Source organism: Crocodylus siamensis, chromosome 13 (genome assembly GCF_052110815.1).
Source record: "Crocodylus siamensis isolate JL-2025a chromosome 13, ASM5211081v1, whole genome shotgun sequence".
Lineage (NCBI taxonomy): Eukaryota > Metazoa > Chordata > Crocodylia > Crocodylidae > Crocodylus > Crocodylus siamensis.
In genome coordinates, this window is record NC_143407.1 from 9,318,886 (window position 1) to 9,339,896 (window position 21,011).

Below are 21,011 nucleotides of genomic sequence, written 5' to 3' on the forward strand. Positions count from 1 at the left end.
TCTTACAGGACTGGACACCACTATCTTTGCCATGTAGGAACAGCAGTGTGATTCAGTAAATGGTATGGTATGGTATGGTCTTTAAAATGTTAGGGAAGGGAGGGATCAAAATGCTTACAGCTCACCTCTTCCCAAGCAACACATGCACAACAGCTGGGCAGGATGCTAAGCATTACCTTATGCACTAGGCGGAGGCCTGACCAATGCACACAATGTCACTGCATATCACATGGGATGTATGAGACAGTTATTGGCTTGTGGTATATCCAAACTCCCTCAACTGTCTTTGACAGCACAGGCTGTTTCTATTTGCAACAGCAGTAAGTATATCCCCCAAATCCCACCTCCCACAGACATTTTCCTTTGCCAGGATAGGATCCATCCTGGACCTTCCATCTGGTTTTCACTGCTAATTTTCAATATCTCTATACCCCAGTTTTAACAGGTATAGAATCAAGATACTTAATATATACATTACAAGGATATTATGGGTCTTAAACTATTAAGGTTTGAAAATACTTTAAATTCACTGAAAAGAAAGCTCCATTCACTGTTCATTATATGGAGGCGGAGGAGGGGAAGTTCAGAAAAATAAAGGAACACATCCAAGAACCTTGTTCTAGCCACATAAGGGATTGAAAAGTGTTATCCCATCTACCTTTTTCACTGACTTCGCTTTAAAACAGAAATTAAATTGTTCCACGATGGGAGGACTTTTGGACATAAGCATCAGTAAAACATTGTTTAATCAGAGGACATATGCTGGAGGCCAGGACCAACTAAAATGTTTTTCCTGTTGTTCAACAGCAGGGACAAAGGTTTGTCCCAACAATTCTCCTGCTTACTGCTGCTATTTATTTTAATGTACAAATTACTCATGGTGCTTTTAGTAATAAAGCACAGTTTCACATCTTTCATTTTTTAGGCTTTACAATATTGGCAGGTAAAAATAGGTGCCGATATTCAAAAACCCTAATTTCCTTCCCTGTATTAAAAATAAACCCAGAAATCACTAAAGTAAATTTTAGAAACTGAATTTACTTTTTTTTGTATACTCTTGTTTAGTTTTACCTTTATTAGTTTAAACAATGGATTTGACCTAATTTTGTCTCTGGCAGGACTATGCATAGGCCTGTGCTTGTTGCTTCTATTTCACTGGTACAAAATCAGTCTGAGTTAGATTTCAGGAGGGAGTGAAAGTTCTCTCTCTCTCTCAACATTATAATAAAATTCATAGCTGGAGATTACTAACCTGAGTGGAACCATTTTGGCTACAACTGTACTGGATTCAGCACGGAGAGGAATATAATTAGAGATGATGGCGATCGTGACAATCTGAGAAATAAAAAAAGAAAATTATGATATCAATTGTAAATTTCTTTGGGGGGGGACAGGAACTGTTTCTTCATGCATGTTATGAAATCTTCCCTATGAAATATGCCATGAAAAAGTTGTTTTTGGTTTTATTAATTCTGTCATAACTAGAAACTGTTTGATATTCTGCAGAAAGAATCACAGGAGCTATATTCCAATGTAAGAGTGCCTTTAAATCAACTGTGAAACATCCTTTTAAGTAACATTTTTTACTTCTGGCCCTTCTGAGCCTTTTGCAGGTGACAATGATTGTAATGTAGTTATATCAAAGGTGCCCTATTACAGTAATAAAATGTGTTTCTAATTCTGACCCAGTTTATTTTTACTTGACAATTTTTGAACAAAGGACTGAAGATTTTCTTTCCACAGTTGTTAAATTATTTAGAAAGTGGGATGGATCCCCATTTACAATCCCCAATAATGGGCTTCCACATAGCCAATGGTTCAAATGCTCCATATTACACAGAGGGCACCAAATGGCCCTTACTTCTGCTGAAGTCTGTGTTGGACTCACAGGGTGTGTCCACACATGCAAGCACATGTGCTTGCAGCAACTCAAATAGAAGCAGTGCAAATTTAAGTTTTGCCTCAGCACACATGCTTGGACATGCACTTTGTGGTGGAGGAAATTGTGCCACTTGGGGCACAATAACCTTGCCTGGCTCCTCCCAGATCTGCAGGTAGGGGGAGCCTGAGCCTGGGGCCAGCAGCTGTGCTGTCCCCAGCAGTATATAAAGCTGCCCTGTCCTGGCCCCATCCATACAAAAAGCTGCCCTGGCAAGCAGCTCAGGGCTACTCACTCTCAGGAGCTTTTGGGGCCGGCCACTTGGTACCTGGGGACACTACCCCTTGTGCCAGCTGGACTGCTGAAGCAGCATACCAAATCCATTTAAAAAAAACCCCCAAAATCCATGTTTTTCCACAATTAAAACAAAAGACCACTCTATACACACACCTAGAGAGTGAGAGAGACAGAGATCAGTTGGGCAATGCTTTATTGGTTTATTTACAATGTTAAAGCAATGTGGAAGCCTACCAGTGTCTCTATTGTCTTGATAAAATAAACTCTAAATACCTATATGTGTTGATGTGTACTTTTGGGTTTCTTTGCACATGATGGGTGTGTGATGGGGGGAATGTGGTGTTTGCAGGAAGGGAGTGGGGAGGGGTGTGGGCGAAGGCAGGTGGGTGTGTGTGGAGAGATGGGGGTTGGTGTGTGGGTAGGTGTGCGGCGATTGCTGGGGGGAATGTGCTGGACCTTGTGGGGGGGGCTGCTCAGGTGGGGTGGGTTCCCTGGCCCCCACAGGGTGCAGCCGCCCCACACAGCACATGGAATGCCCCCCACAGGGCCCCATCTCCCACCCGGAGGGCGACAGCTCCTATCCGCCGCAGGGCCACAGCCCCCCTGCCCAGGGTTCCAAGCACCTTGGAGGGCCACAGCCCCTCCCCCCAAGAGTCCCAGCTCCCCCCTGGAGGGCCACAGCCCCCCTGCCCAGGGCCCATAACTTACCTTTAGCAGCAGCAGTGGGAGTGGGGCGCTCTGAGCCATGGCAGCGGGGCCTGGTGCAGCACACAGGGACCGTGCACTGAGCCCTGTAAGGTCCTGCCAGCCCTGGGGCTTCTCTGCTGCCCAGCAGGGCCCAGCCATGGTGGCAGGACGCAGAGCAGGATGCAGGGACCATGGGCTGGGCCCAGCTGGTTTCTGGGGCCTCTGCCACCTGGCTGGGCTGGGTCATGATGGCAGGACCTGGCGCAGCACATGGGGACTGTGTGCCGAGCCCAGCCGGGTGCTGCTGCCTTTGGGCCCCTCTGCCACCTTGCCGGGCCATTCCCATGGAGGCAGGACCTGGCATGGCGCGTGGGGACCGCATGCCACACCCAGATGGGTCCTGCGAGGCTGGGCAGCAGGACCATCCCCAGGACCAGCAGGGCCCATCTGGGCGCAGCGTGTGGTCCCCGCGCACTGCACCAAGTCCTGCTGCCATTGTCCTGGCCCGGCTGGGCAGCAGGAGCAGCCCCAGGGCTTGCAGGACGTGTCTGGGCCCAGCACATGGTCCCCACATGCCGTGCTGGGTCCTGCTGCCAAGGGCTTGGTCCAGCTGGGCAGCAGAGGCACCCCAGTGCTGGCAGGACCCAGCTGGGTGTGGCGTGCAGTCCCTGCACACCGCGCCGGGTCCTATCTGTACCCTGCTGTGCCTGCAGGGGGTGGGGCGCGGCAGGACCTGGGCCAGCCCCGTGTGGCTTACTAGTCTGGCTTTGCACCAGAGCAGCTCACACGGCTCCAGGAGGCATGGGTCCTATGCGTCCCTCTCAGAGCACTGTGACCTGCTCCAGTGCAAACCCGGACTAAAAAGCTGCACGGGGCTGGGCTGGGTCCATACCCCCTGCAGCCCTGGGGGCATCCCCCCTGCCACTCTCCAAACCCCCTCACATCCCCTGCCACCTCTCACCCACCCACACCCATGAACACCCCCCTCCACTTACCTTGGGTAGCACCGGGGTCTGAGGCAGCAGGAGAACAAAAGAGACGCTCTGGCTGACACCACAGCATCTCTTTTGAAGGACTGACTCTATGGCACTGTCTGGGACCATGCCTTGTTCCGCTCTTCTGCGGAGCGGTTTTTTTAGACCCCTGGATATCCAGGGGCCTAATTTTCTCCCTGCGCTGCAAGTTTGCAGCACAGGGAACAATTTTTCATTCCCACATGTGCCTCTTGCCCCATCTCAAACCCCTTTGAGGTGGGACAACAGGCATGTCGTCTGTATGTGCCCACAGTATTTTATTCCTCAGGGTACATTTGACCATCTAATAATCAGACTTCTAGGCTGAGCAAACAGGCCAGTTTTACTTTCAGTCTTTTTTGACCATTCTCTTTCCCTTAATTTATTTCCTAATTAAAAAAAAAAAAGAGTACAAGAAAAAAGACACTGACAACAGCTAAATTTGAATTCACAACTGGAAACTCTTTAGAATGAAAAGAATTGAGCACTCCAATTTCTGGAAAACTTCATACTGAGACCTGCATTCTGAACCCCCAAGTTCAGGAGGTACCATTCTAGTTTTGTCCACAATAAAGAAGAAAATTTCACATTGAATCCAGAATGTGGATTTGTTTTGGTTTGGTCTGTCTTTGTACTGTAGTTTTAATTGATACAGCACTCTACATTAACTAATCTTCACAGATCCCGGTGAGGTAGGAGGTGGTCTGATTTTCATGTAACAAGAAGCAAAACTGAGACAGAAACATAGCAAATCACCTGCAAATCAGTGAAACAGCTAATTATGAAACTCTCAAGTTCCTGTGTCACAACATTGTGCTCAGACCACCATCTTCAAACCACAAGATTAAGTTCTTTCTCTTAAAGTAAGTTTCTGCTGCTCTATATACTAATTTTAAGTATGACAACGGAAGTGTGGAAAACACTTACCATGAGAAGTTCCATAGGAAATTCAATAGGATTATGCTTATAAGTTATCTTGATACATTTGCTGACCCGTAGCATGACTACGCAGACCAAAAAAATCAATATACTGGTGGAATTAGCTTTTGGCAGTGCCATACTGTAATACAACAGATTCTGAAAGGGAAATGTTATAGAGAGGATCAACAAGGGCTATTACAGACATTTGCATGTTCCAACAGAACAATACATGGATGCCCTTGTATTTGAACTGATAGGCCACCTGATACAGAATTAAGTATCTTTAGTGAAGAGAGGGAAACAGATGGTAAAAACAAAGCAAAATATATTTTCTCAATATCTCTACAGTCTTAGCAAAAAAATTTAGACTGGCTATCAGGAAGAGCTTCCTACCTACGAGGGTGACTAAACATGAGAACAGATTATCTAGACCGGTTATGAAATCTCCAGCCTTGGAAGTTTTTAAGAGCAGGTTAGAAATACACTTGGATGAGTTGGCTTCAACAGGGGGGAATCCTAGCTAGAGTGTGGGGTGGAGGGAAACTAGATTACCTCCTGATGTACTTTCCAGCCCCATTTTCTATAATTCTATATGGATACTCTATATACCGTATTCCCTCTATCCTTTTACCTCCAAAAAACCTACATAACCTGTACAGCACATAATTTGAGATTTGCATAGATTTCCCTTAGCAACTGACTCACACTGAAATGATTTTATTTCTGAAGCCATTTCTACCTTCTCCCTCCAAGATGCAGACATTTCTTTGAGCCAAAATTGGGTTTACTCACATAGAATATAGCCAAGGGTCCCACGTGGAAGTCAATTACAATCCCAAAAATGAAGGTGAACTGGGATACAATGACATGCAGTGCTGCTGCGGTGAGGTAAGCATCAATGAGGGTCTTTGGCAGATAGGTTGTGACAAAGCCCAAGCAAAAGCATCCTAAAAGCAACTGAAAGGAAGGCAGGACAGGAATAAGAAGCTGATTACACACAGCTAAAGAAAAAGCGTGTTCCTAAGCAAGCCTTTTGTCACATGTAGTCATTGTATCTCCTACATCTTTTTTGCACAATAAGTCTAAAATACTACCAAATCAGAACAGTAGCCATTTGTCCCTTTGTATATTTATAAATAACTAGACAGAGGTGAGATAGAGCTAGTTACCCATGTTAGTCTGAAGTCAGGCAGAAGTCAGGGTAAAGATGCATTTTATAAAGTAACTGAATCAAGATGCATAAGTTTTTCTGAGCAAAAACATGATGAAATGAGCTCCTGCTTACAAAAGTTTATATGCATCTCTGATTTAGTTAGATAAAGGTGCATCAGTAGAGAATCTATATAAGAATTAACTTTAAATATTCATTTTTATCAAAGGAAATTCTCTGAGCCCCATGTTCTATCAGATGGATTAGGAATAACTCCTAGAGTAAAAATGTGGACATAACAGATTAAAACTGAGTACAGAAGTCAGGAAGTATAAGAGTAAATTTTTATAATAACGCTGTAGTTGGAAAAAATAAAATGAAATACAAATATCAAAAAGTTGAAATGCAGAATTAAGGTTAAAATGTACAAGTAACCCAAACATTTCAAAGTATGAAAATCCACTGACCAATTACCAGGCTATCTGATATCCCTAGCAAGATCCAAGGCTGAATAAATAGGGATCAGTGAGCTATAAATAATCTGAAAGGTGAGGTCAAAATGCTGAGATAGATGCACCAGAAAATGGAGAGCCAGTGAAGAGTGTCAGATGGGAATGCACGTGTAAAAGAGACGTGATGAGAGTAACAGTTTGCAAAGGGGAAGTTTTAGCAGTTGTGTTTTGAGTGGACTAGAGAGGAAGGATTTTGAGATGTCAGAGAGGAGATGCCTGCAGTAGTCAAGAATGCATATAAAGGTTTAAACAAAAGTTCTTGTTGTACTGATAGAAAGAAAAAAATGATACAGGAAATATCATGGAGGAAGAGATTCCAGGATCTGGACATGAGAGTCAAGGGGTACAGGTGCTTTGAACATGTCGTAGACCTTGGTCAGAAATCAAGGGAGAAAAGAGACACACCCTTATATTCCATGCAGTACAAAAATATTCAAATGTAGTCAAAGACACATCCCACTTTTACCTGAATGATCCCAGTCAAAAAGGTTGTTGATGCAGTAAGATTTAAGGCATCCAGGTAACTCCTTATATAATTCTCATCTGAGAAATTGGCAAATCTATGATTAGGCGAAAGTGACAGGCTGAAGTTCAGAGTCTTCACAATGTCTGCCACCATTGCATTCAGGATGCTGAATGAACCTGGGACCAACAGAAGCAGAAAAGAAGAGACATATGATTCCTGCAACCAAGATGAGTGTCTGAGTCACAAGTCCATGGTTCCTTCTCTCATCATCAATTGGTGCACTAGATTCATCCCCATAAGTGCATATTTTAATATCTGCCTGTAATACCATTAAACAACTAAAAGCTGGCCACTGACTCCCCAGCCTAAATGATTAGGCATCCATTTATAGTTAGGTCAATTGGAAGCGGCCTCTGGCACAAGTCCAGAGTGGTGCTCACATTCACACCTCTGGAGCTGTAGCAAGATATCTTAACTACCCTGCAAACATAGGTTCAGCCTCTGGAGTGTGGACTCTCCAGGACTTCCTTCTGATTCTGGTCGTGACAACTTGCCGGTTCATGATTTCTGTCTCCTAACTGATGACAGAGGCTTCCTAGTGAATGCCCAGAATATTTTGCAGGTATGTGTTTCATAAGGCCTAGTTTCAGAATCATGTAACTGAGACATAATTAATGCAAAGGTTAGAACAGAGGTAGGCAATCCCTGGCATGGGTGCCAGAGCGTGGCATGCAAAGGCATTTTGCTTGGCACATGCACCCCAGGACAGATGGTGGGGAAAGAGCTGGGGGTGCGATACCACAACAAGGATCAGCTCCTTATGGCTCCCCCATCATCTGCTCCTGGCACACCAACATCTTACAAATCGAGTTTGCAGGTGTTTTTGGCACTCTGCCTAAAAACATTGCCAACTGCTGGGTTAGAAAGTAGTTTTAAATACAATGACATGAGGAAAATCCCACAAATGGAGAAGTAACAGTGTTTACTAGTTAGTTTATATCTTATTTATTGGCTAAGTGCAGTGCTAACTGTAAGAAAAGAACCTATAATCAATACACAAAAGAGAAAAAGGTCTTAGCTTTTCCAATGAAATGTCTTAAAGGAAAGCAAAACAAAGTAGTAGGTATAGGACTAGGACTATTACCAAAAACATTTACCAGGACTATTTATTTATCTCTGGGGTACATTTCTTTGTCGATTTTTCTGTTTCTTTTTTTTTATGCATGTGTGTGCGTGTGCGTAGGTGTGTACAGTGTGCATACAGTACATAGTACATAGTTAGGGAAAGTGAACTGTCAGGAGGCTCAGTTGTAGCAACTTTCTACCTAGCCCCAGGAGCCAAGCTGTGATTTACAGCCGTGCTCTGAGTTGTGGACAGGTAATGGAGGAGATTGTTTGGTGCTAGCCCAAGGGCATGTGCAGCTTACTCTTCCAAGGTACTTCCACTCTCTCTGGGCTTCTATCTGTAAAAAGGGAAGCTCATGCAAGAAACTATGTGGAATCCTTTCTCTCTTGTGTAGGTGTATAGGGCAGCCAACAACCGTCCAAGTTCACGCAGCAAGTCCGTTACAGAACTCAGAAGAAGCAAAGGACTAGGAATCAAGATGTTCACTCACAAATCACGCTGCCAAATGTGATTAGATAGGTGAATGGACAAAGGCAGGTATAATGACCTCCTGCATTTCCACAGGACACTGTGAGTGACCCCACATGACCTGTAGACGCAAGCTGTAGTACAGAGTAAAACTTACCAATGGAGATATGGCGTGAGGTCCCAAATATGACGTATGTTAATGAGCAGCAGAATGCAGAATAAAAGCCATTGATAATTGGCAATGGTAACCTGGTTAACAGAACTCCCGACAGTCCTGAAAGAGATACATCAGTTTTGAATAGAAAGTGTACCTTGAGGGATCTTTATTTTCTATTTTTAAGTGAATTTTTCATGGTGAAGGTACCAGCCTAACAGCTCTGAAGGAGGAACTTCTGTATCATTATAGGACCAATACAATATAACAGCAGGAAAACAAGTTTCTCTCATGTTACCCTGCCATTGTCTCAATCTGGGTCTGGAGAAACCATCTTAGGAGGCAAGAAAATAATTTATTTCCCATGGTCTATTCTGTAGAGAGGCTAAGAAACAAGATTTTCAACTATGGGGCCAGTTAGTACCAAGGTAAGTGGGGGGGTTTTGTGACATGGGCCCTAGTTAACTGGACTGAGAACAAGAAAGTAATTTCATTTAGTCCCCCTAATAGCAACCAAGTGGTAAAATTTTATGCAACTGACAAGTTAAATTGTACCAAAAGGTACAAACATTTGGTTTTGGCCTAATGTTTAGTTTCTGCTCATTTGAAACAAGCAGTCCAGCAAAAGCAGGTGACTATTACATTCTCTTTGTAAATTAATAAACTATAAGTAGACTGGGAAGTACTATTCATACTCAGGCCTGGACTAGATTCAGAATGAGGTTTAGACTTGAAACCAGATCAGGTCTTGAGTCGACAACTTCACTGACCAGAACCGGAGGTTGTTTTGTTTTATAAATTTTAGGTTCACAGAATGGAAATATTGAGAATTTAGTTGTTCTCCTGATAGCTCAGGCATACCCAAATATAACTGGAAAATAAATCTTTAGGATGGTAACACTGGAGCAGGTTCAAACCCAAGGATTCTAACAAATTCAGATTCGAGCTTCCTGCTCAACTTCTTAGTAGCATCTAATCCTTAACATGCAATGTCTTTTATATAGTCTCAACTTAACCTGACCTCCAGAAATTGTGGGACAGATCATCCCAAGGATGGTCCTAGGGAGACCTGATCAACATCATTACCCTTTAGAAAACCTCATTCTTGTCAAAAAGAAACCCAGGAATGTTAGTAGGTATGTGCACATACTAAATTGTGATCACAAGTATATAAATACAATTGTATTCACAATCCTGTCTGCAACAGACCACAAAGTCAGTTAAAAGTACTAAATATCAGTTTGTAGCCCACTGTATTATTTATAATATTACAAAAGATGTAAAGTGAGTGAGCATATAGCAATTTAGGGTAGAATATGTTACAGTTCATAGAATCATAGGAAATTAAGGCTGGAAGGGACCTCAGGAGGTCATCTAGTCCAACTACCTGCTCAAAGCAGGACCAGCCCCAACTATTTCATCCCAGTCAAGGCTTTGTCTAGACGGGTCTTAAAAACCTCCAAGGATGGAGATTCCAAAACCTCTTTGGGTAACCTGTTCCAGTGTTTTACTACTCTCCTAGTGAGAAAGTTTTTCCCAATATCTAACATAGAATCATAGAAAGTTAAGTTGAATATTCCAAAAGCAAGCATGGTAAATTCAAAAGTAAGGTTAAATGTAAAAGAGACACACACATAGTAAGTTAGGAACACAAACACAACACCCAAATAATCTTAACTGCAACCTGGACTGAAGCTTTACAATTTGAGCGAGTCATAAATTTTCCAGCAAAAACTTGTATCAAACAGCATCAATTCACTGAGTCTTAAATATTTTATTCAGAACATCTCAGTTTTGATGAAAATTTAATTATGAGGCAAACTTACTTGGAGTCCTATGGGTCTTGTCCAGACGAGCTTGCATGTGCAGTGTGTGGCACCACAGACCTGTCTGCAGCACTGCACGTCACACATGCAAGCATTCCCTGTGCTGCTAATTTGTAGTGAAGCAAGGGGTTTTTGACACCAGGAGATCCTGGTGTCAAAAACACTTGTGCCACAAAAAAGTGGGGCAGTGCACATGGCAACAGCATGTGCTGCCCAAAACTGGAGCCTGGCTGGCCAGAACCACACTCTAACTGCTGGCCAGGCTCCATACACCCAGATCACTACTGCTAGAGCCCCAGGAGGTGCTCAGGACCTGAGATGCTGGCCCCAGTCTCCCGCACCCCACCTGGAGCATTTTCCTCGTACTAATCCCACATGCAGGGGCATGCGCTGGGGCAAAATGCAGCAGCACAAATTTGTGCCACTGCTTTCTTCCTTGTGGCAACTGTGCACCCCTGCTCATGGGGACACAGCCAAGGTATTTGCCCTGGGACCAAGGATGATGGGAAGCTGTTAAGTACCTGGAACTGAAGCACATTCATCCAGCAGTTCTGACCTGGAGCCAGGTCTACTGGAATCTCCCTACAGCTGTTTAGTGAAATTAAAAATTGTACTAATTTTACTGCTAATAGCACTAAGGGACTGCAGATTCTGGGAGCTGTCCATTTGCCAGAAATATTAAAATAATTTGGTTTAATTTAGCAGAGTGAGGTAGTTAGAAAATAAGACAGAAAATAAGAATATAAATACAAAAAGGATAGAACTGAGAAGAGGAATAATAGTGTTTTTCTTTGCTTACCTTGAGGAATTTGGACCAATCCCACACTTATACCAGCATGTACATCCCCCAGGAGCCACTCTCTGATCCGATATATACACAACCAGTTCAGGATGGGAAACATCGTATGCACAAACTTTCTGAATCTTCCCCAGGAGAATCTAAGAGGAAACAGACATATTACATGTATATGTGTTGAGCACTTTAGTATTTTGTTTTTTTCTGGGTTTCTGTTTTCTCCATGCTCAGAACCCAGACAGCTATGATCAATCCTTTGCAAGCCCTAAAAGTATATAATATAAATTCATATAATAAGACACTGTAATGATTTCTGTGTGTGATGCCCCATAACTGCAAATATTCCGTGTTCTGCTCAAGAGATTAGCACACATTAGTTTGCAAATGCAAGAGCTCACAACCCTGGACATGCTGACTGCTTGTTTCTGGTATCACGGCAGCAAAACATAAGGTGCATTGATTCTGGTTATAGGTGGAAAATAAAAAATCATGAAGTCCTGGAAAATAGAGGTGAAAAGACACCACTCACTTCACGTATCTCCCCTGGGGAACAGTCAATTTTGTTTCCTGTACGAAATTCTCTAACATGAGTATTTTAAACTTACAGCCTGAAAGAAAGATCCCACCTATACATGTATTGCACATGTGCAATATGCAATGTGCATGCCTTGGTCAAAGTCTAGTACCCAAACTTTTGTTTAAAAAAAAAGTTGTTACATCTTCTGGCTGCAAACATATCGTTTTTTAATAGTAACTAAGTGTAACTGAGGAGTGCCTGCCCAGGTCTGCAGGCAACCTGAAGCAATGATTTCAAAGAGTGAATTCCATTGATCCAACTGGAGTGTCAACTTTAAAGCCTGATCGTGGCACTTCTGTACCAACAGTAACTTTTTAACGGCTAGTGTTGAAGTGATGTTGTAGCTGTGATGATCCAGGAAATATGCAAGGCCTGAAGTACTGTATTTGGCACCTGAAACCTCTAGTTCATCCCAACCATACAGTTAGTTCAATAAAGCATATTGTCCACAAAAATCCTTGCCTCTTGCACATTTAATAACTGATAATTTAAGCACATAGAGTGGGACGTGCGGTGGAAGTAAGTATGCTGGGTTGGTAACTGGGAATTAAATAGAGAAAAGAAAATAGAGGATGGTCACAAGATAGGGAAGTGAGAAAGAACCAGAAAAAGGAATATGAGGAAGCAAAAGAAACAAAGGGCAGAAGCAATAATGTTACTAAAAGGAGGCAGATTTTGTCACTGAATGATGAATGCACCAATAAAAGACTGAACAAATAATGTTTAGCTACAATGTAAAAGCAATAATTTATCTTAATCTCTGTGAAAATCATCTACTGATGCCAGTAGGACCACATACACCAAAACGTGAACTCCAGCTCACAGACCATATTTAACCCTCTCCACCAAATAGGTTTGATACCACTGCTGCAGTAGTTTGTTCATTGCCTTTCCCTTTTTGTTAAATATCCCAAGTGATGGTGCTTTTCACAAACAAACTGATTTTATTATTAAGGGTATTTCTGAGTGAATGAAAAGCTGGAAAAGAAGTAGTGAATCAATTTGTACTCTCATTTACATCACTGTAACCCTAGATTACTACCACTTACCTCGGTGAGATTACTGGAGATTTACTTCAATGTAACTGAGTGCTAAATCTCTCATAGTTTTGTATTAAAATTTGTACTAACAGTTTCCTAGATCTGAGCAGGCTGGAATGGGATAACATTTAGACAACTAAGTTCACTTAGGTGTCTTACAGGTGGAAAAGGATCAAGTCCTTTATTTTTGGTGAACTCTGAGACAGACTTCTGAGAAGTGATAAATGCATCTTTCGGATGACTTGGTGTCCACTTTTTTATGCAGACAGTGGTATTTAGGTGCAAAAGGAGCCCATCTAGCACACAACTACTGTTCCTTGTAGGTCAATCCACAGAGAGGTACCTGGTGCTACTTCAAAATAAATCAAACCCGACACTCACAGGCACCCCCACTTTCTCTGATGAAGATGTAGTACATTCATATAAAGCCGGAAATGAAGTGGACATGAACATAACTCAGGGACAGCTCAAGATGGGTGCCAGCAGCATCAAACCAAACTAAAAGGGAACCTGATAAAGTGGCTCCCAAACTTTAACTGGTTATGTTTTCCCTGATGGAAGAACAGGGAATATTCTCTGTTAAAAAAATGCTGCTATCTGGTGCCCACTGTTGGGAACTCACCATAGATGGATGGTTTGTAACAGGAGAGACGCCCCAATCCCAGGAACCAATGTTCCAAAGAGAATTTGGGCGGGTTCAACTTTTCCATTCTTTTCAAAGAATAAAGGGCAGGCAAATGGACTAGAAAGTAGGTATCAAAGATATGGCCCACAGGCCAAATCCAGGCCACAGAGCTGTGTCAACAAGTCTGTGTGGCTCCTGGAGAAGCCTTGTGATCTTCTCCAGGAGCCAGAGGGGTAAGGTAAGTGGAGGCAAGGCCCACCATAAAAATATCAGGGTATGGAGCTCTGTTAGGGACGTGTTTCAGTAAGGGCTGCATTAACTGCCTGGCTCCCTGATCTGATACAGCACTGCTCACCCACTGCTGCCGCTGCTCGCCTTACCACTGGAGCGGGGTTCAAATCCAACCCAGAAGATTTCTTGCTGGCTGGTTCTAGCCCGAGAGGAGCCCTGCTGTCAGGATGTGGCCTGGGGGCCAAGCAAGTCTGACAGTCACTCCTGGGTGAGAGCAATTTTTGTCAGTCCTGCAGGAAAGCCAGCCAGCTTCTTGGTCCTACAAAGAGGGAACTGAAAATGGTATCTGGAGAATTTAAGCAACCAAAATAGCAAAATCTACAAAGCAGAAAAGCAGACGTAACCTTGTATCTAGCAACTCAGGTGGCGGGGAGCCCTGAAACAGGGCTCCTCCTCACCATGCACAAAACCTTGGGATGATGACAAGTCTGAGACAGATGTTCATAATGGACAGAGACTGGTGTGGACTGTCAGCTGTAGTGCTGTGCTGAGCTTCGCCTTCCACTCCCCAGGCATGGAGCTCTGTAGCGGACTATTTCATTTCAGCTGTTATTACAAACTTCTGGTTTTGCATTGACAAGTAGCAACAGAAGAACAGCACCTGACAGAGCCCCTCAGCTTTTTCACAGATTTCCAGAAAACAACTCACCTACATTGAATCTTCCTTCTTTGGACTCGAAAGATTTTGAAATCCCTGTTCTTGGGTGGGGGCTCGTGTCTTTCATAGGTTCTCTCAAAGTGGTCTTCAGTGCGCAGCCCCCTATTGATGTGGTAGTTCCTTGATTGCCTATGCAGACCGAAGGGATGACTGTCTGGCTCCATTCGGTCACGGACGTCAGAAGGCGCGGGAACCCTGAATGCCGGCGAGCAAAATGAAAGCTCTCGTCTGCGATGCTAAAGAGAAGAAAGAGGGTCACGGAACTGAAATGACTCTTCAGATAGTTATAATGACTGGACCGACCAGGCGACAGGGTCAATAATTGACGCCTGGGGTCATCCCATGCAAATCAGCAGAGTTAAATTAGGCTTTGGCAGCTGGAAATCCTCTATCTGCCAAGCGGAAGCAGCAACCCCAATGCTGCCTCCGGCACCTCCTGGTCACATTGGGGTGGGATGCGATTCCACTAGTCCTGCATTGATCTCTCAGGTCCTCCAAGAGCAGTGCCCCAGCCATGCTGCTGAGCCTCTTGTTCTCCTTCCCACCCTCCCAGGTCCTGCCCTTCTCATCCCTTGATCCCCTCCTTCCCATGTCTTTCTCCATCTCCCTTTTTTCTTCCCTCTTTCATAGTTTCATAGTAGGTAGGGTCAGAAGGGACCTGAGCAGATCATGGAGTCCGACCCCCTGCCATGGCAGGAAAGAGTACTGGGGTCAAACGACACCAGCAAGGTGATTGTCTAGCCTTGTCTTAAAGACCCCCAGGGTAGGAGCCAGCACCACTTCACTTGGAAGTTGGTTGCAGATCCTAGCCACCCTGACAGTGAAGTAGCACCTCCTGAAGTCTAGTCTGAATCTACCCTCTGCCAGATTGTGACTGTTATTTCTAGTCACTCCTGGAAGTGCTCGGGAGAACAGGGACTCCCCTCATGCCTGCTGGTCCCCTCAGACTAGTCTGTAACAGGCCACTAGATCCCCCCTCAGCCTCCTCTTGTGGAGGCTGAACAGGTTCAGGTCCCGTAGCCTCTTCTCGTAGAGCCTGCCCTGCTGCCCCCGATCATGCGAGTGGCCTCCTCTGGACCCTCTCCGTGCTGTCCACATCCCTCCTGCAGTGCGGCGCCCAGAACTGGACACAGTACTCCAGCTGCGGCCTGACCAGTGCCTCATAGAGGGGGAGGATCACCTCCTTGGATCTGCTTGAGATGCATCTGTGGGTGCATGACAAGGTGCGGTTGGCCTTCCTGCCGGCCCATGTTCATCTTGGCATCAATGATGACTCCAAGATCTTTTTTAGCCTCTGCCCTAATGAGAAGGCAGTTCCCCAGCCTGTAGGTATGGTGCTGGTGCTTCCTCCCCAGGTGCAGCACCTTGCACTTGTCAGTGTTGAATCCCATCCTGTTCTCATCTGCCCACCCCTGTAACCTGTCTGGGTCCGATTGCAGCCTATTCCTCCCTTCTAGTGTGCCCACATCTTAGTGTCGTCAGCAAATTTGAACAGGTGCTTTTTACCCCCTCATCCAAGTCATTGATGAAGATGTTGAACAGTGCGGGCCTGAGGACCGAGCCCTGGGGGACCCCACTGCCCACGTCCCTCCAGGTCGAGAATGACCCATCCACTACCACCCTCTGGGTGCGGCCCTCCAGCCAGTTGGCGACCCATCTGACTGTGTGGGTGTTGACACCACAGCCCCCTACTTTCTTAATGAGAACAGGGTGAGAGACAGTGTCGAAGGCCTTCCTAAAGTCCAGAAAGGCTACGTCCCCTGCGTCTAAGGATTTGGTGACCTAGTCGTAGAAGGCCACCAGGTTGGTCTGACAGGACCTGCCGCTAATGAACCCGTGTTGGTTGCCCCTAAGCATAACCTCCCCCGCTGGCCCCTCGCAGACATGCGCCAGGATAATTCTCTCAAAAAGCTTACCCAGGATCGAGGTAAGACTAACCAGCCTATAGTTTCCTGGTCCTCCTTCCTCCCTTTTTTGAAGATGGGAACCACATTGGCCCTCTTCCAGTCCTCTGGCACCACACCAGAGCACCACGAGTCCTCGTAAAGCCGTGCCGGGGTCCCGCAATGACCTCAGCTAATTCCCTCAGCACTCGGGGGTGGAGATCGTCCAGACCAGCTGATTTAAACACATCTAGTCCCTCCAGAAGTTCCCTGACTAGATCCTCACTGACCCTAGGCCTGGGTGTGCTTCCCTGGGTCCTATCGGGGTCCTAGTGAAGGGGGTGACCCGGTCCCTGCTCAGGAAAATGGAGGCAAAGAAACTGTTAAATAGGTTAGCTTTGTCATCTGGTGTGACAACCAGATTCCCTCGGCTCCAGGCCTCCCTCTGCTCCTCACCCCTTAGGCGCTGGGGCCGTCCCACGGCAGCGCAATGGCAGGCGCTGGCACAGCCGTCCCCTCAAGACCAGGCTCGACCAACTGCCAGCCTGGGGGGAGGGGGGGAGGATCTTTCTGGAAGGCTCCCACCCCAGGAGGGCGCCGGGTCGGGTCCCCCTCTTGGAGGAAACTGCAGCTGATCCACCCCTGAGGGAGGGCATCTGATTCCCTCCCTTCCACGTCTGCCCCAGGTGGGATGAGAGCGAGTCCCAGGTCTACCCGCTGTCCTCGACAGGCGTGCAACGCAGGGGACAGCTCCCAAGGGCCTGGAGAGGCATCGCCAAGGATCCTGCGTGGCAAACAGGAAAGTCGCAGTGCAGACGCCAGCTTCCCGGCTGCAGCCAGCGTTGCCAACACGGAGTGGAAGCAACTTTGCTAGAATGGAAGTTGCGTGCGGGCGTCTGACCCCCAAAACAAACGCTCTACTCACAACTTGAGCTCTCATGGCAGCCAGAGGAAATGTTTCAAGGACGCATTCCAGAAAATGGAGGCCCACATCAAGAGCTGGGAGCTGGCTGCTAACTGACCCGAAAGGTGCTGCAACCTCAACCAAGCAGCAGCCCACTCGAGGTAAAGCATCTGGCCATCTAAGCAGAGAAGAGAGAGAGGAGACAGGAGAAGAGCCCCAATGTACAGCTGACTCCCCCCTGAAGAAAGACCTGCAACATCTGCAGACAGGTCCGTGGCTCAATGATTGGACTCTTAAGTCACCCGAAGACCCATCAATGAGGCATGGTAGAGATCGTCCTCGAATCAAGGGACTGCTGCTGCTGGCCCTTTGAACTGTGCGGGCTAGTTAGACTTGGGCTTGTATGCACATTGCAAGTGGCAGGACAGGTGAGAACCAACCTCCTCCCTACCGATAACTTCTCAGGGGAGCAAAGCCAAACTCCAACACCAGGGATGTGGCTTGGGTGGGATCATGATCAAATTGCCCTAGATGGGGCGAATACCACACAAATATCACTACTCCTGTCTCAGGGAGAAGCAGAGGCTTGACCTCAGGCCTGAGGTGAAGTATAGCATGGTCCATGATCCTAAATTCAAACCCTACTAAGCACCAGTTATTTGTTGGTTGCCCACTGTTCATCTTTTTACTTTCTTAATTCAGGCTCCACTTCAACACTGCTTATTAGGACATGCTTATTTAAATCCAATTACCTGAAACACATGCTTCAAGTTAAGTATATCCACATCTACTTTGGCAGCGTGCCTCATGCAGTGCAGACAAACACAGATATTCCACTTCGCTAAATATTAATAGCGCAGAAGGTGCATGCAATAGGAGCCCAGGACACACTGGGAAATCTAACTGGGGGACAACTATCATTGCACATCCTTCAGATGGAGGACACTAGAGGCCAAAGTGGCATTAAAAGGAAGGACATGGTCACACCAAACTGGGACTCAGGCTCTCCTAAATCTGCTTCTGTGCAAATGCATCAGGTATCCAGGTTGTAGCTGTATTGGTCTTGAGGAAAAAGCAATCAGGGCTCATGGACAGAGGTGATGTCTTTTATTAAGATTTTTTTTGCAAAGAACTTGTTGGTTTAATTGCAAGCTTTCAGGCACAAACACCCTTCATCAGGCATGAGAGAAACACCCTTCATACAGGCCTAAACCTGGATACCGGATGCATGGAATATGTTGAATTTTAGCTGATTTTTTAAATGAAATCTTCATATTTTCCCAAGCTGGAAGCAACCGTGACCACCTGAAACCTGCTCCTACCTTTGTTTCAAGGTAATTCGCATCATTACAGATCCTCACAGGAGACCTGTCCTTACCAACTACAAACTGCTGCCTTGAGTTTTCCCTCTGTAAAATCCTATGAAATACAAACTTTCATTCCTACCCAGGAGAACTTTTCCAATCTTTTCTCTGATGCCTGATGTGGGTTTGTGCCCGAAAGTTGCAATGAAATAAACCTGCAATTAAAGTTTGTAATGAAAGAACTTGAAATGAAAGTTTACAATTTTTTTTTTCTTTCTTTGCAAAAAATCTTGGTCCAATGAGAGATCACTTCTGTCCCCGAGCCCTGATCGCTGCGTCCAAACGCTGCAGCGAAAACCGTTCCCACTCGGTGTCTCTTCGGCTGATTTTGCTTTTGGAACCACACGCGCCTCGGCGCTTCCTCCACGCTCTCGCGAGACCGCCCCCGCGCTGGTTCCATATTGGGTCATCCCCGTCCCCCACTGCCCCAACTCTCGCGAGACCCACTGGAGTCTCGGTCGGGCTGTGCCACTGGCGGAGCGGGCGGGGGGTGGGGGGTTACGTCGCTCCGCGGCTGCCGTCAGCGCCTGCAGCCGCCTCTACCTGCGCGAGGAGCCCCCTGCCCCCGCCTCCTGCGGTCCCCCCGCCCCGCGCGCGAGGGAGGAGCCCCCCCGCCGGCTCGGGAGGGGACGGGAGGGGGGGCTGCGCGCGGGACCCCCCCCGCCCGGCCCGGCGCCGGCGCCGCCGCCGCCGCGATGTCTCAGGAGCGGCCCAAGTTTTACCGGCAGGAGCTGAACAAGACGGTATGGGAGGTGCCCGAGCGCTACCAGAACCTGTCGCCGGTGGGCTCTGGCGCCTACGGCTCCGTGTGGTGAGTGCCCGCCAAGCTAAGCAGGGTTGGGCCCGGTGCGCGCTTGGATGGGAGACCGGGGGGGGCCAACGGCCTTGGGTGACAAGGGGCCCCATGGTGGAATTCTGGTGTCTGAAGTGTTGGGGCTGCAGAGGTCATCTAGAGGCAGGATTATGCCTCTAGAAACTGTCCTGTGCACACTTTGATCCTGACATGGCAAGTAGTGTCCTGCTGCTGCTGTGATAGGCTGTCAGTGCACACCCGAGAGTCTGGTGGTTTGAACAGTGGGGGGGGTCAGGTGTAGAAATATTGGTAACGCTGTAATGTTACAGCTACTAGTGCCTGATCGGCTGCAGCCTGTTCCCAGGGGCTCGCAGTGCTTGGGCGGGTTGGTGCAGCTGTCACTGTGTTCATGCAAAATAGGCATGATAGAAATCAGGAGACCTCTGGAGGGGTCGTTCCTATCCAAAGCATCCTGTGCACCACATCGTCTTAAATACACAATCCATAATCGGTTAATGCCAGAGTCATAGTCACCAAATGTGGAGAGAAATGATTTTCTTTTGCTGGGGTTACATGACCCTAGCAGTCTTTCCTGCCCAAATCAAGGGGCCGGACCTGATGATTGCACGATGTCCCTTCCAGCCCTAAGCTTCTGTGGATCTTTACACGTTGTAGCTTTTTTTTGTTTTTTCAAGAGAGCTGTCTGTTGGTTCTGTTTTTTTTGACAGCAATTTGTTCATTTGAATTATAAAGTTGTCTACAAGTTCCATTCAAATAACACCTATTTCCTAAAACTGCTGTATCGCAAATAGATGAGTATTTGTTCCCTGCCGGGTATAAAGGAGTTAGTAGTCTGAATAACTGAATGTGCTCTTGGAACTGTTATTGTTGAAAAGCTGAGTTTAATTGCAGCAGACCAGAGGCCTGACCTCCCTAGTTCATGAGTCCTCCGGAGGTGCTGAATGTTCTCAATCCGCTTGGATTATAATGGGGGGAAAATGAGCATGCTTCCTGACAAACTGACTTTATTTTTAAGAACAACCCTTTCAAAATCCCTCCTCCCATTCCAGATTGTGTTTTCCAGACTCTTAAGTATTGCTTCCAAATGCTTCTTTCCACTGCTAATAACGTAAGGATTTGCATCATGAATTTCCTGTTTTGCAGTGTCAAAGCTTTCAAAGATTGTGCAACTGCCTTTCAGTAGCAGAAGAACCTATTTTTTATTGAAAGCAGTTTTAAACAGACTGGAGTCTAGTAGACATATTTACTGTGTCTTTCGATATGTCTTATAGCAATTTTTTTCCCAAAGAAAATGGAGAAAATAAGTCTGTCCCCACTGCTTTTTGCTGTACTTGGTTTGAGTAGTGTAGTCTGTCTTATAAAATTTGATGGCACTTTGCTGCTAATCAAAGTTCATGTCTATTTCTACAGACTTGCTCCTTGGCTCATCTTCTTTTCCAATCTGTCATCACTATGAATTATGTTGTATTTAAGATATAATTGGAACAAATTAAGGTTACAACAGCAAAGCCAGGAGATTGTCCTGCAGTGTTAAACTGAGGTAGTGAAATAGGCAGACTA

General features: G+C 46.0%; 2 protein-coding genes across 3 annotated transcripts in view; one reads left to right on the forward strand and one right to left on the reverse strand.

Annotated features, from left to right (window-relative positions):
- SLC26A8 (solute carrier family 26 member 8) overlaps positions 1 to 19,055 on the reverse strand; it is a 36,400-nt gene extending 17,345 nt beyond the window's left edge. Inside the window, exons 1-9 of the mRNA XM_090026680.1 lie at positions 18,838 to 19,055; positions 17,295 to 17,451; positions 14,478 to 14,722; positions 11,299 to 11,438; positions 8,677 to 8,793; positions 6,926 to 7,101; positions 5,590 to 5,754; positions 4,804 to 4,953; positions 1,253 to 1,335 (exon numbers count right to left, since the gene is read on the reverse strand). Coding sequence (XP_089882806.1) covers positions 1,253 to 1,335; positions 4,804 to 4,953; positions 5,590 to 5,754; positions 6,926 to 7,101; positions 8,677 to 8,793; positions 11,299 to 11,438; positions 14,478 to 14,722; positions 17,295 to 17,451; positions 18,838 to 19,037 — 1,433 coding nt within the window. The 5' untranslated portion in view covers positions 19,038 to 19,055. The remainder of the gene's footprint in view (positions 1 to 1,252; positions 1,336 to 4,803; positions 4,954 to 5,589; positions 5,755 to 6,925; positions 7,102 to 8,676; positions 8,794 to 11,298; positions 11,439 to 14,477; positions 14,723 to 17,294; positions 17,452 to 18,837) is intronic.
- Positions 19,056 to 19,197: 142 nt separating this feature from the next.
- MAPK14 (mitogen-activated protein kinase 14) overlaps positions 19,198 to 21,011 on the forward strand; it is a 40,776-nt gene continuing 38,962 nt past the window's right edge. For both annotated transcript variants that reach the window (XM_090026681.1, XM_090026682.1), the window contains exon 1: positions 19,198 to 19,448. In XM_090026681.1, coding sequence (XP_089882807.1) covers positions 19,333 to 19,448 — 116 coding nt within the window. In that variant the 5' untranslated portion in view covers positions 19,198 to 19,332. The remainder of the gene's footprint in view (positions 19,449 to 21,011) is intronic.